This window comes from Meriones unguiculatus, chromosome 18 (genome assembly GCF_030254825.1).
Source record: "Meriones unguiculatus strain TT.TT164.6M chromosome 18, Bangor_MerUng_6.1, whole genome shotgun sequence".
NCBI lineage: Eukaryota > Metazoa > Chordata > Mammalia > Rodentia > Muridae > Meriones > Meriones unguiculatus.
In genome coordinates, this window is record NC_083365.1 from 25,549,633 (window position 1) to 25,563,622 (window position 13,990).

Genomic DNA, 13,990 nt, shown 5'->3' on the forward strand with positions numbered 1-13,990 from the left:
GGTCCTGCAATGCCTTGCCAGAAGAGGTTTTCAGATACATAATTTAGATGCCCTCCAGGCAGGCTTTCAAGGCATTTTTGCCGGAGGGCAAGAAAAAATAACTCTGACTGTTAAAAGTAAATGATTTTTGCTAATGCACAATTAATGCCAGAGAAAAGCACAAAAGAGGAAGATGTTGATAAGAAGTTCTGATTAAGTGAGCACCCTACCTTGATGTGTGTCTTTTTGTCTGCCCCCTCATGATAATGATCAGTGGGGCAGAGAGCTAAAAAGTTTTCACGTCATGCAAATTCGGAGCTCTGGGTCACAGGAAGAATGTGCGAGTGTGTGAGTCTCAGAGGTGACAGTTTGGGGAGGGTCTGAGCAGGCAGTGCGTTATGTGCAATCAACAGTGACACAGCCACTGTCACCTATGCAGGCAGCCTAGAATATATAGACTACAGAACATTTAACTTGATTACCCGGGCAGTCTGTGCTCACTGCGGGCACAGGGATGCATTTCTACCAAACGGGCTTCCTCCTAGCGGCTTGCCCCCACACTGGGTTCCATAATTGACAAAGAGCTACTGCACTGTGTCAAGTACACAATTATAATTGAATTAATGATATGGGCGAGTGTGAGACACACAAAATTAACATTTGAAGAGGCCTGGCTTAATTTTGTCTTTTACATATTTGTGTCTCCAATTATACTTTAATGAAAGAGGATATACCCCCTTAATGGATTTCTTTCAGCAAGCTTAGCTGAGCTTGCCGCTAGCCTGGCATTGTTGTTGGCACCCTTGCTATGCTTGCTCTAACGGGTCTTCCTTCTTTCCTGTTAGGCGATGGGTTAGACAACAGTGTAGCTTCGCCTGGCACAGGTGACGACGACGATCCAGACAAGGACAAAAAACGCCAGAAGAAAAGAGGCATATTCCCCAAAGTCGCGACAAATATCATGAGAGCGTGGCTGTTCCAGCACCTCACAGTAAGTGAAGAGAAAAGATATTTAAAAATAACTAAGTGGTTTTGGTTTTTTTTTTTTTTTTGTCATTTTGCTAAGTTTCAGCAAGCCACGTGGTCTTGCAAAGGGCTGGTTTTGGTTTGGTTTGAGCTCTGTCCTTCTGGTTTGTTTGCTGGTTTGTTCGCTCTTTAAAGAAGGTTGACTGCTTTCCGTTCCTCGGAACCCGGCGACTCGTACAGCAGTCACAACTTTGTCAACCGTCACCATCCGAAGAACATCCTCTAGAAAGGAATAGGGTTTTGTCTTAAGAGGCCAGTAATGCACCTTATTCAAAATGGTCCTAGACCCCAATAACATATATGTGAATGCGTACTGTACTATTAGATATGACGACGTCAGAAAATGCAGCTTCGACCGAAGGAGAAGGCTGTGAGGAGCCTTGTTGATGCTCCTGCTTACCAAAGCTGCCTCCTCCATTTGCCAAACTAGCATCTCACTGAGTTAGCCTTAAAACACAGCTTGTGTGTGTCTCTCAAACACACACACACACACACAAATGCAGAAGGGCTGTAGGCACTCTAATGCCTTTGTTTGTACGGTTGAAATTAGGGATTCTGTTTTAGCTGTTCAAGTCCATTATCTTAAAAGCTAACCTTTTTCACTTCTGGGAAAAGATTAATATGTGCAATGGCCTTAAAGTAACAATTTATATCCCTGTGTTTGCAGTCAGTTTTATGTGTCGTTATATACTGTTGATTCAAGGACTCTCATGGCAAAAGTGACAATATACATATATTTTTACAGAGGAACTACGCATGCTTGCAATTTTTTTGTTTTTGTTTTTGTTTTTTCAAGACGGCCTTTCTCTGTGTAGCCTTGGCTGTCCTGACACTTGCTTGCTATGTAGACCAGGCTGGCCTCACAGAGATCTGCCTGCTTCTACCTCCCAAGTGCTGGGATTAAAGGTATGCACCACCAAAGCCTGGTGCATGCTTATATTTTGCTGTCATTTTGGACATTTTTTGGAACATTTCTGGGGGTGTGTCTTGTCCTAGCATTGTTTTCAAGCCATTCCATCTACACTGCAGCTTAACGGAGTAAGTAACCCGCTAAAAGCTAAAGGTCTTCTTTGGTTATCTGACTTGCGTGTCGTCATGCTGAATGGCATTTGTTACTGTGTTGTGAGTCTAGGACAGGGTTCCACTCTTATTTATGATGGTGGCTGTTGGTCTGCTCTTCTCACAGAGGGACAGAGGGCAAGGGTTGGTGTATTGGTGGGGAGGGAGAAGTGATGGATTCATGTTTCTAAATCAGACATTTGGATGTGAAGGGCATTAGTACCAAACTGAGGTGAATCAATCCAGCCTGTGGTGTCCAGATTAGCCGGGGTTACCAACAAGGCTGCCCTGGCAGTGGTTACCCTTGCCTTGAAGCTATGGCCATTTCAAAGGTCAGGGCCCCTGCACTGACTTGGCTTAGAGGAATTAGACGGAACATGCGTCTCTGGGCTGATTACTTAACCAAAGACAAAATAATGAGTCCTAAGCAAATACTGACTAATTGAAAGGGCTGTAAATCCATTACATATTGGTCAGGGATAATCAGGAGTATTTAATCACTTTTATCTATTCAGGAGCACTGAAGCTGCAACAGCAAAGCCCTCAACCTTGCCATGAGCTTATTATTCTCATCATTATCAAAATTACTTCACAGCTGTTCTTTGCTGCATCACCACAGCTGGAGACTGGCTAACCTGTAAAATGTTTTTAATTTGGAAGTCGAGTGAGTGTGAGGGGAGGGCTTCCTTGTTTTCACCTCTAGGTTTGTGGGTTTAACTAGCCGTAGATACTAGGAAAGGCGGAAGCTTCCTCAACAGGCAAGCTGCTCCATTCTGGCCAGCTCATCTGCTTGGTTTGTGCCCTCTGGCTCCCTGGCAGTTATATCTTTCTTGGTTGGAGTTAGGCATTTCCATGGTTGCTTTGCAACCAAGCGTCAGTGTGCATGTGTTTTCAGCCTCTGCCATGAAAACCATGTCCCAGAGTGCCTGCATCTTCGAGAACGTGGCTACTCTGAACTCAGAAAGGGAAGCAGAACTTAGATGGCCAAGGCCAGCTGTCTGAATCACCAGCTCCACGTTCTTTCCACCTGTGAAGGTGACACTGCTCGGGTCTTAACCATCTTTAGCAGTTGCTTGGAGACCCCACAGTGTCTGCTGTCAGTACACTCAAAATCAAAGTGGTGATGGGGGTTATTTAGAAGCCAAAGTTGTCTTCCTTACCTGTCTGGAAAGCCACTAGCTCCCCCAGCCTTTCTAAATAGGGAAAGGTCTCCACTCAATCTGTGGACAAACCTCATAGGGAAGCATCAGGAGCCCTAGTTGGAATTCTTGCTTTGACTTGTCATGGAGGCGTCTCCCACAATGCATTGCAGCCACACCACCCTACAGTGCAGACACCCCATTAAATCCTGTAGCCACCTGCTCATGATTCCTTGACTATCGAGTGTCAACTGTGCTATATACCCACCATCCTTGGCTCATGAGACTGTTTACCTAGTTAAATAAACTAGTTAAGTAAATTCTGCACAAGACTCTGTGCAGAATTTTCTGTATCATTAAAAAAAAATCAATGACTGCTTAGAAAAAAAAAAAGAAAAAGGAAAGAAAGACTTAAACACTCAAACAACCTGAGTCTAGGAATCAGGCAAGCTTTGTTTCAACTTGTTTTCCTCTGGATGGTCTGATGCCCAGTTTAGTCCATTATGTTCCCTGGATTTTTCTTTGCTTCATTTTTCAAAGGAGAGAGCCATGCCACAGCCCCTATCGGTCCCTTATCTGTAGTTTTGCATTTGGGTTCAGATGCTCCGCCAAGGCCCTTAGGCAGAGCAATGCCCCCAACCCTACAGTCATCTTACTCTTTCCTTCCTCTTTTCGCTTTTCACCAAGTGCTTTTCTTTTCTCCTCTCTGTGACCTTCTTTCACGAATTGCCCTTTTTCATGGCGTCCTCCCACTGGCTTTGTTTCCTATCTTTCTCTCTCTGTTCCCCTCCAGGCCTTTTCTGCACCTCCCTTGGATCTCAGAGAAATTCTCTCTGGCTTTCACTTTGAAAATGTTTTCTCTCTCCATCCACACTTCACCCCCACTGCAGAGAAGAGACCCAATAACATTGATGAGGATGGTCTTGTAAAACTTTTACTTTCTAATCTTTAATGAGCCGAAAGATTTACTCAGCTGTAATTCTGAGCTCAGAAACCAAGAATAGAGCCCCTAACTAGCGACATGTTAATTTAGACCTCTTTTCTTACATGCACTAACAGGCATGAGGGACTCTCTGGAAATAGGGATGCCCCAGTATATTTCTCTGCCATTTAATGAATTTCAACATTCAAAATGAAATGTTGGCTGGAACTCACTGAAAATAGATGTGGTCTAAATTATTATTTCATGTAAATTTCTTTGCACGTGTGGGATTCAATGCACATTCTTCCATTATCAGTCTCTTTAACATTATTTCAAACCGGTCTGTCCCCTTTTGTGCAGTGTGACCTGTTCTTGTAGTACAATAATCCCCGATGTACCCTTTTTTCTTTCTTTCTTAAAAAAGAAGCTAATTGAATTATCTCATTATTTTAATTTGTTAAGCAAATGTATTTTGCATCTCAGGATGTGTTCTTATAGAAGGGGGCTGCAAAGGCTTTGCCCCCTGAATGGGCCATTGGCCCATTTTGACACTCATGCATTCATTAACTATCAGAACATAAAAGAACTCTGGGTGTATTTTTTTTTCCAAACACCCAACCAGCATGAAGCAACTTTTCCCAATAAGCCACAGGGGTCTCTCTACATATGTTCTCAACTGCAAGCTATTGTCACCTATTCTGAATACCTCAAAAGGCCGAGAGGAGGGAAAAAATCCAACTCAACAAAGGCCAACTGTAGCAATTGTGAAGTCTTAGTCTCAATATGACAAAAATCATTAACCTTCCATTTTCTAGGAAGAAGAAATTCCAGTACAATTGCAACAGTTGAAACAGTCTCTCATATTCCTATGAACCAAGGTTAGGGGATGTGATAATCAATTTTCTGATAATTGGTCACTTTGGAGAAAATATTTAAACTAGAATCAAAGTGAAATTTTGAAAAATTGAGCTGTTTGACGAATGTTTCCACACTTTGAATTTGTTTAATCTGATGTTAAAGGATTGCTCTCTAGTTTCTAGCTACCAGTTTTCACGGTATCCTCTAAAACATACAAAACTTTAAAAAAAAAATAAATCCATTTCTTCTTAGAGATTCAGTTAGCAAAACTGGTGAACTCCCATTATCCTCTTCTCCTTGTGTCTGGCCCTGCCTGGTTTGTTCACCCTGAGAAACCTAGAGGAAAGGGAAGAAAGAATCTGTTGAAAATACAGTTGTATTTACCAGAAAGTAAACAAGGATCCAAACAAATGAACAAGCAAAACAGCAGTAGGGCCATCCCATAAAAGTATGTTCTCCTTATTAACGCTTGAAGATTATAAAATTATAAAAGCAAGACTGCCATTACAACTTTTTATTCTACTTCAAAGATACTTTAAACAGAAATAGTAAGAAATGATCTCCACGCTGACAGTTTATAACCATGGAAAGGCTCATGTGAATCTAGTTGGATGCAAGAGGCCTTGACCAGTATTGGATGGACCACGTCATCTGATGCTTCTGTATCCCTTCCTGGCACTGTGTGAGATAAGGACATTGGAGTTTGACATATAAAGCCCAGTAGGAGAGAACATGTCTTACCCCACCTTTTAAAAGCTGTGTCTGCATTTAATTTTCTTTCATGGATGCTGGCTGGCAGGAAGCATCAGAGGAAATGAGCACTAGTGCCAACTTGGAGTCATTAGACCTTGGTCATGCTAGGCCTGGTAACATGCTCCTGCAATCCCAACACTTGGGAGACAGAGGTCAGAAAAACCCTAGGTTCAAGACTTAGCTTGGGCTACCTAGGGTAGCCGTGTCTGAAAAAAATAAAAGAGGAGACCAACAGAGTCAAAAAAAAAAATCTTGAGCCCTGGGAGCCCTGCAGAGACCAATACCCCAAATAAGGACAATGCATGGAGAGGACCTAAAACCCTTGCTCAGATGTAGCCCAGAAACTCCGTATCCAAGTGGGGTTCCTAGTAAGGGGAGCAGAGGCTTTCTCTGGCATGAACTCAAAGATAGGCTCTCTGATCACCTCACCCTGGGAGTGGGGTGCAGCCTTGCCAGGCCACAAAGGAAGACAATGCAACCAGTCCTGATGAGACCGGATAGGCTAGGGTCAAACAGAAGGGGAGAAAGACCTCACCTATCAGTGGACTAGGGGAGGGGCACAGGGGGAGAAGAGGAAAGTAGGGTGGGATTGGGAAGAGATGAAGGAGGGGGCCATAACTGGGATACAAATCGAATAAATTGTAATAAATGATAATAAAAAAGAAAAAAATAAAGAAAAACACCAATATTTGATGATCCCTCTGGTATAGAGAAGGAAGTAGAACTTTGGTCAGAATAGTTCAGAAAGTATCCATGAGGCCTGTTTCGATAGAGAGGCTCTTTTTCAGGGTTTGGGTCCTAATTCTGTAGAAACAGAACTTGCCTGGCTTTTCCCAGTGTTTGAATGTAGGCTTTCTGAGTTTCGTTGGGTAGTTTTTTTCTTTTGTTTTGTTTTGTTTTTCCTAAAGGAGTCATTTAACACAAGGCGCTTTGAGTTGAGTTTGAGCTCCATGATCTTAGGAAAACTATGCAGCGTCTTTTGGGAAGAAAAATATTTTTAACCTTTTAGGAGGAAACTAATGAATATATGATCTCCATAGCACCTATTTGCATTGCTGTAATTCCAGACAATGCAGTCAGTGGCATACTCAAGTGTATTGCATGGACTGGGATACTTTTACGTTCTGGTTACATGCTTGGGTTTTCAGCTGCTGGAGGACCCTGCTACCTCACAGCCTCAGCAGGGATACTTACCTGCCATGTTCCTCTTTACCTAAATGTTTTCTCCTTGTTCTTTCTGTACACCTGTACCGGTGGAGATATCATGACAGTTTCTACGACTGCGCATCTGTTTAAGAACCGAGAGTGCTTAAGAGAAGCAAAAGTGCATGGACATTAGTTATTTCTACTTAGAAAATTAGCCACTTCATGATTCTGAGACTGTCTACTTAATATTAACAGCTGTAGGCCAAGTTAATTCCCAATAAGAAATGTTGGCCTTACTTACGCGGAGAGGGATGAGACAGTCTTTCTCATACTCAGAGAGGCAAATGTGCACTAAATACGAAGCAGAGCTCTTTGGCAAAATCTTCACAGAGAGAGGTGTATGCAGAAACCACAGTTGAAAAGCACCAGCAGAGAGCGAGGTCCTTGCTAATGTGCAGGCCAGGGAGGCTGCCCCTCGCCTTTGCCTCAGCATTGTTTTCCTGCTTGCCAGGAGAAAACATCTGTGAGTTATTTGAACGGAACCTTACACTGGAGATCGCCTGAATTGGTGTCATCTCTGTTTAATTTCAGGAAATGATGTCACAATGCATTAAATAACATTGCTGGGTGATTTATTTTCCCGTGGACATGCTGTCCTAAGCATTCCTCCTTTCATGCAGTGTTTCCAATTAAGTGTAAGCTTGAATGTTCTTCCTATTTTATAATGATTTTGAGGGGTGGGGGCGGGAGGCTGGGGGTTGGAATAAGAGTAATTTCAGAGGTTGCCTAGGTTCAGAGCTAATGACACATCTATCATGTCCTTATTGGGACAGGAGGGTACTGAGCGCCAGGGCTGTGATCACAGTGGCAAGCTGGAACACTGTTGGTTGGTTTCAAAGAACTGCTGGAAAAGAAAGCCTAAAGGGTCTGGTGTTGGCTGTTTAGAGAACCTCTAGGTAATTCTGTTAGCAGCCCGAGTACTGTAGCTTCTGCCATCCAACGTCTCTGTGAGCTCCCTTCTTCGGTAAAGAATAGAGGACACAAGTCAATTCTGTGTGCCATCTGTCGTCGCTTTTACAATTCCTCAAATTAAAGAGACAGGCCAAAAAAATTTAATGTTGTGTTAAATCTTAGAAACTCCTCTGGAAGAAGGATGACTGCAGCCAAATTGGCTGTGCTCTCTTGAGAGGGCGATCACACGTCCTGGCCCTTCAATAGTCCTGATTTGGTGTTTGGAATAGGGTGATCAGGCCTTCTGTATGGAGAAACCCATGTGTGGCCATAGATGTGGCCACCTGGCCTCTGTTCATATGGTCCTGGATTAAACTGGTTACAACAGCCTCTTAGGTGGGTGATGAGATACGTAGTCTCCTGTCAAGTGATTTCAAGACATGACAAGATGTTTTGTTGTTGTTTTGCTTGTTTGCTTGCTTTTTGGTCTTGAGACAAGGTTTCTGTGTATAGCCCTGTCTGTCCTGGACCTTACTCTGTAGACCAGACTGGCTTCAAACTCAGAGATCTGCCTGCTTCTGCCTCTAGAGGCAATAGGATTAAAGGTGTGAGCTACCATGCCTAGCAATGACAAGATACCTTTAAGTGTAGCTGCTGATACTATTTTAAAAGAGAGCTCACCTAAGAAATTTAGTACCCAATTTAAGAGTTACTAACTGACATTAAAAACACAATCAGTAACTCATGGCCAGAACATAAAGCATTTTAAGACACTGTGATGTGCTGTTCTATCATAGAGGACACAAGCCAGTATACCTGTGTTGAAACAGAGAATATCCACTGAACCCGAAGCTAAGGCTCTCTATGGTGCTCAGAGGAAGTTGTGCACGAATAGAGGTTGGGCTGGTGGGGGAAATGATCAAGCCTTGTTCTCGCTTCTACTGTGACTTTAAAACGAATCTTTAAAAAGTCTGCTTTTCAAAAATTGGTAATTGAAAAATGAAATGCTTATTAAATTACCATCAAAAAAAGAAACTAAAATAATTGTACCTCAAAGTTTAGCACCCAGTTTTATAAAATATCACTTGAAGCATCATTGTTTAAAAATATGTTAAAGGATTCAAGGAGATGGGCAATTGAGGACCCTTGAATAAAGGGAAATGGAAGGCATGTGTGTAGTTGAATATTCAGCTATTTAAAAACTCCAAGAATAGAGTGCCATTACATGCTGTTTAGTGAGAATCCTGAATATTCATTCAAATTATACTAAAAAAAAAAAAAATCCATTTCCTTCCACATGACCACAGAGTGCAAGTGTAGTGTGGGCTGAAGTAGAGTTCTTGGAAGCTGAAGATCAAGGTGACAGGACTATGAGAACCCTGACAGTCCCTTGGCCTAGATGTAAGAAAGCAGACAGTGACCTTAGTGTTCAGGACTAATTTGACTTAAGAGAGCGTGATTGTACAGACGTCAGGAGACATTGGGAAATGCTGCCCTGGCCTACGCTGTGGTCTGCTTTCGTGCTTTGGAGATAGTAGGAAGCATTGGTTGAGTGGAATTTGTCTGTGGCACTGATGGGCCGCATGCGGTGCCACTGCCTAAAAGGATTGGCAGCAGTTGTTACAGTATGTAAAGCAATCACTGACACCCTCTAAAGGTATATTATCCCTTAAAAATGTAATCATGATTCTACTTTCATGCTTTTTACATTTCCTTCTTCATGTTTTGAACTGCCAAGACCCAAATCTGCCAGAACTAATTTCAGTTGTTTTTATCTAACAGTAGATGAGTTGTCAAGTCACAATATAATGGCAGATAATTTTTCTTAGGCTATAGTTTTACTGCTTGCTTATAACAGATAACATGAACATTTGTTGAATCTGACTTTAATGTCCACACACACACACAGACACACACACACACACACAATTGCAACTCAAGAGATGAGAGCTGGGAGAACCAGAGATGACGAGGAATGAAAAGATGCTATTATCTTGTGACTCTCAGCATTATAGACAACTCACTAACATGGGCCAGTAACCAGCCCTCTTCAGCCATCCCCCTAGGCTTGTTTGGATCTGATTTGCCTAACACAGTCAGATAGCTAAAGTCCGCTCTTGAATTCCTTCAACTAACTCTCGCTGCTCTTCGTTTCAATACCTCAGTTCTCACAGAATTGTCCAGATTCTTAAAATCAGTCCTCTGCCATGACAAGTATTTCAGATTTAATTTTGACTTAAAAGTACATAGCAATTTTGTAAGCGTTCATTGACAAAAGGATAGTCTCAGGATTGGCCACACTACAATGGAGACACAGAGTTCATGTGGTGATCACAAGCAGACAATAAACACCCCTGTATCCTGGGGGTGGTACTACAGGAGTCTTTGTAAAAAGAAAAAAAAAAAAAAGCTCTTATCAATAGAGGAGATGAATGCTAGATTATTCCCCGCAGGTTGGTGACAGGGTGCAGCTCTCTATAAAAGCAATCTTATTTTTTCCCCCATGGTGAAAAGTTATAGGTTCCATTTCAGTGTTTCAAGATACCTGCAGGCAGCTCATGAGCCAATCCACTTGTTTTAAACCCTGTCTTACAGGGAATTTTTTTTTTAAAGTGGTTTGAGAACATGGGAATATGGGGTCATTATTGGCCAATTATAGGCTCAGTTTTGCAATAAGTTTCTGCAAAGCTGTAAGTGAGGGCCTGCGTGGCAAAGTCCCACTGATGACTGGTGACACTTTGATAAAGGCCCCTCTTCTGGCTTAATCCGGAAGCTTTTTTGTTCTCTTGCTTAAGTGATTATCAAATATGATTGTGCGCAAAGGTATAGGTTTTTAATATGATGATTGTTGCCAGTCTGAGGATTTGCTCTGTGTGCATGTGTGCATGCGTGTGTGTGTGTGTGTGCATGCGTGTGTGTGTGTGTGTACGTGCGTGCATATATGTGTATTTGAAGAAGACAAGAAGACTGTGATGTAATGCTCTGTGCTTTTGGTTGATGGCTACCAAACCCTCCCCCCAAGCCCCGTACATATGTGGATGGTCTGCACAGTCAAATAAAAGCAGCAATTTTCTTGTCTTACACGGGGGTGAGAATAATCTGTTAACTTTTTTGTGTTCACAAAATTAAGCAAAGATGGGAGGACACAGCAAAAGCCTCGATGATGTACCAGAGGCTGTAGGGTTAGTAAGGAGTGGAAATCATAAATGAGCCTAGAGCTTAGCTCAGCCCTGTGCTATCCTTAATACCTCAGTCAAGTACTTTAATTTGTCTCAGTGCTGCTTTCCTACCGCATTGATTTTGTTTTTGTTCGTGGTGGGTTTTGTTTTATTTTTTTTTGTTGTTGTTGTTGTTTTTAACAATGTCTCTTTCTGTAGAATCACTATGTTCATCAGCCTGGCCTGCCTCTACATCCCAAATTCTGGGATTAAAAGTGTGTGCCACTACATCCAGCCCTTACTTTAGTTGGGAGTTAATTGAGATTATATATATTTCAGATGGAAAGGGGCAAAAATACCATTAAGTATAAGATGATAGCTATATCATGTCCTTCGAGAACCTGCTGGAATAATCAATTTTCTTTCTCCCAATTTCATGAAAACTAATCTTAGAAAGTCATCAAAGAAAAACATTATAGCATCTTTTAACCTGAGTCTTGAATGGGACTCACATCTACAGACGACATTTAATAAACAGAAACAAGGGTAAAAAGGCTTTACATGGCTCTCATGGAGGTATAGTTTCATTGGTATTATAAGTTAAAGTAAGATTTGAAAGCATGTGCTCATCCTTAAGAGAAAAAGCTGAGTGATAAGCAAGACACCCCATTATAGCTTTACAGCGATAGGAAAGGAGATTTGAGGCTCTTTCTGTAAGCAAGTCACCCAGAGAGTTAACTAGCCTACCACCCTGCTACTTTTCATCGTAGCTGAACTGCCCCCTCTGAAATAGTATTCCTATGTCCCCACACTGAGAAAAGTGCAAGAAGCTCATGCCAGGTGCAAAATCACCTCATTGATCTGAAAATAATTTCAGTCTGAAAGCTAAATCAGGCTTCCTTTGATTTGCCATTCAGAAGTCTGCAAGTGTTACAGAGAGAATCCACATTGGAAAAAAAAAAATCACAGAATATGAATAGAGATCCCAAGGGCAGCTTTGAAAGGCTTGTGGAGGGTGGGAAGTGGGGCAAATGCCTTTGATCCCAGCTGTTGGGAGGCAGAGGCAGGCTGCTCTTCAAGTTTGAGGCCAGTGTAGCCTACAAAATGAGTTCCAAGACAGCCAGGGTTACAAGAGAGAAATCCTGTCTTGAAAATAAACATACAACAACAGAGACAGACAAAGAAAACAAAAGAAGGAAAGAAGGAAGAAAAGCTGTTATAGAGGCTTTGGGCTTAAAAACACTAGCCATAGATCTGCTAGGAGGCCTCTGTGGAAGGCTTGTGGTTGGAGAGTTGATCTTTGTGGAAGTAATATTTGCAACTATGGCAGTGTATAAAGGTCAGGAAGAGAGTGTACAGAGAGAGAGAAGGGGGTCAGCAAGCATTTGAAAATGATGTGGAGGGGTGGTAAGAAAAAAAATGAGCAGAAATAGACATCAGACCAAAGGAGACCTAATGAAAACATGTGACTAGGGAGGGCGTTTCAAAGTAGGGGAAGTAGATTTTGCAGAAAGATCAAGGACAATGATGACTAAAAATAAGCCTTTCAATGTGGCACTTTGGGGTCATGGTCTGCCTTTGAATTCTGCAGGCTGATGAGTGAGCAGGCAGGTTGGGAGGGAACAAAGGAAGAATAGAAGACAGGGTGTGGGGGTGATGAGGTTCCCAAGCACAGGTGAGTCAGGAGCATGGTGGGGCTGGAGAGTGAGAGAGAGAAGTAGAGGTTGAGGGGAAAAGTGGCTAATAGGAGGTAAATAAGGATGTAGATGCAGGTTCGAGCCCAGGTGCAATGATGAAGTAGTGACAGACACATTTTGCAAAGACAGGAAAGATGTGACAAGAATTGAGTATCTTTGGTCACAAGATGAAGAACAATGAGGGTGTGATGGAGAGCAAATTAGGAAGGGATGGAAAGTGTGGTTTCAGAGCAGAGGCCCCTGGTTGGAAGGGACTTATTGAAGAATCCTTTCTGAGGCAAGGCTCAGAATCACAAAAGAGAGGCAAAAGCAGACCACAACACAACCCCAGACTGTGTGGACAGGAAGGAGAAGGATGGTGATAGAGAAATCTTGAGATAGAGGCCAGTAAGTCAGCATCCCAGTGATGTAATCATTCCTGGAATTATGACCAAAGAATCATTCTGTAGGTCATCTGCATAATGAAATGACTAAGAAAAGTCCAAATGATGAGAGAGGCCTTGCATTGAAATGTGTTGCAATCTACTTCAGGGTATCCTCAACTGGTCAACACTGGAGACAGAATGAGCAACTGAAACACAAAAATCTACTAATCAACCCAAACACATAGAGAAGTTTATTAATTTAAAGTCACCGCTTTTAAATTGTTGGGTGGGAAAAAAAAAGAATAACTCAATAAATGGATTTGGGGTAATGGTTTAACTATTTTTTTTAAATCAATATTCTCCACGAAAATAAGTTCCATATTTAAGAGTTCTTTGAAGTGATGTGCTATTTCTCTTTCCTTTGTTTAATGAAATCCTTTCAGAGCATTAAAAACAAAGGGATTATAAAGAAAAATGGTGATTGGTTAAATTAGATTAAAACGGAGAGTCTTTGAATGTCAGGAAAACACCATAAACAAAATAAAAGAAAATATTAAAACTTGTAAAAAAAAATATGTGCAACACCACTTAACAGGCAAAGAAATGGTGTCCCACATAAAGGGGGCATTGTGCACATCAGCAAGGAGAAATGAAATGGATGAGGATTCAAGGGCAAGCAGAACCATCACTAAGAGGAAACACAAATGGCCAGCAGGCACTATAAACATGTTCAAGGCCATTAGCAATCACATGCGATTTTAAAAGACAGCATTGATTCTTGATAGAAATTAAGAAAGAATTAAGTTGAATGTGGCGACACATACAGTACCTGCAATGCCGATAGCAGGAGGCTAAGGCCCCAAAAATTCTGAGTTCAAGGCTAGGCCCAGCTACAAAAACACTTAAATGTTAAGAAAGAGTAGGAAAAATGGTGATG

At 41.9% G+C, this 13,990-nt stretch overlaps 1 protein-coding gene across 7 annotated transcripts in view; it reads left to right on the forward strand.

The window, feature by feature from the left end:
• Meis2 (Meis homeobox 2) overlaps positions 1-13,990 on the forward strand; it is a 203,288-nt gene that overhangs the window by 65,119 nt on the left and 124,179 nt on the right. For all 7 annotated transcript variants that reach the window (XM_060371782.1, XM_060371780.1, XM_060371781.1 and 4 more), the window contains one exon: positions 825-970. In XM_060371782.1, coding sequence (XP_060227765.1) covers positions 825-970 — 146 coding nt within the window. The remainder of the gene's footprint in view (positions 1-824; positions 971-13,990) is intronic.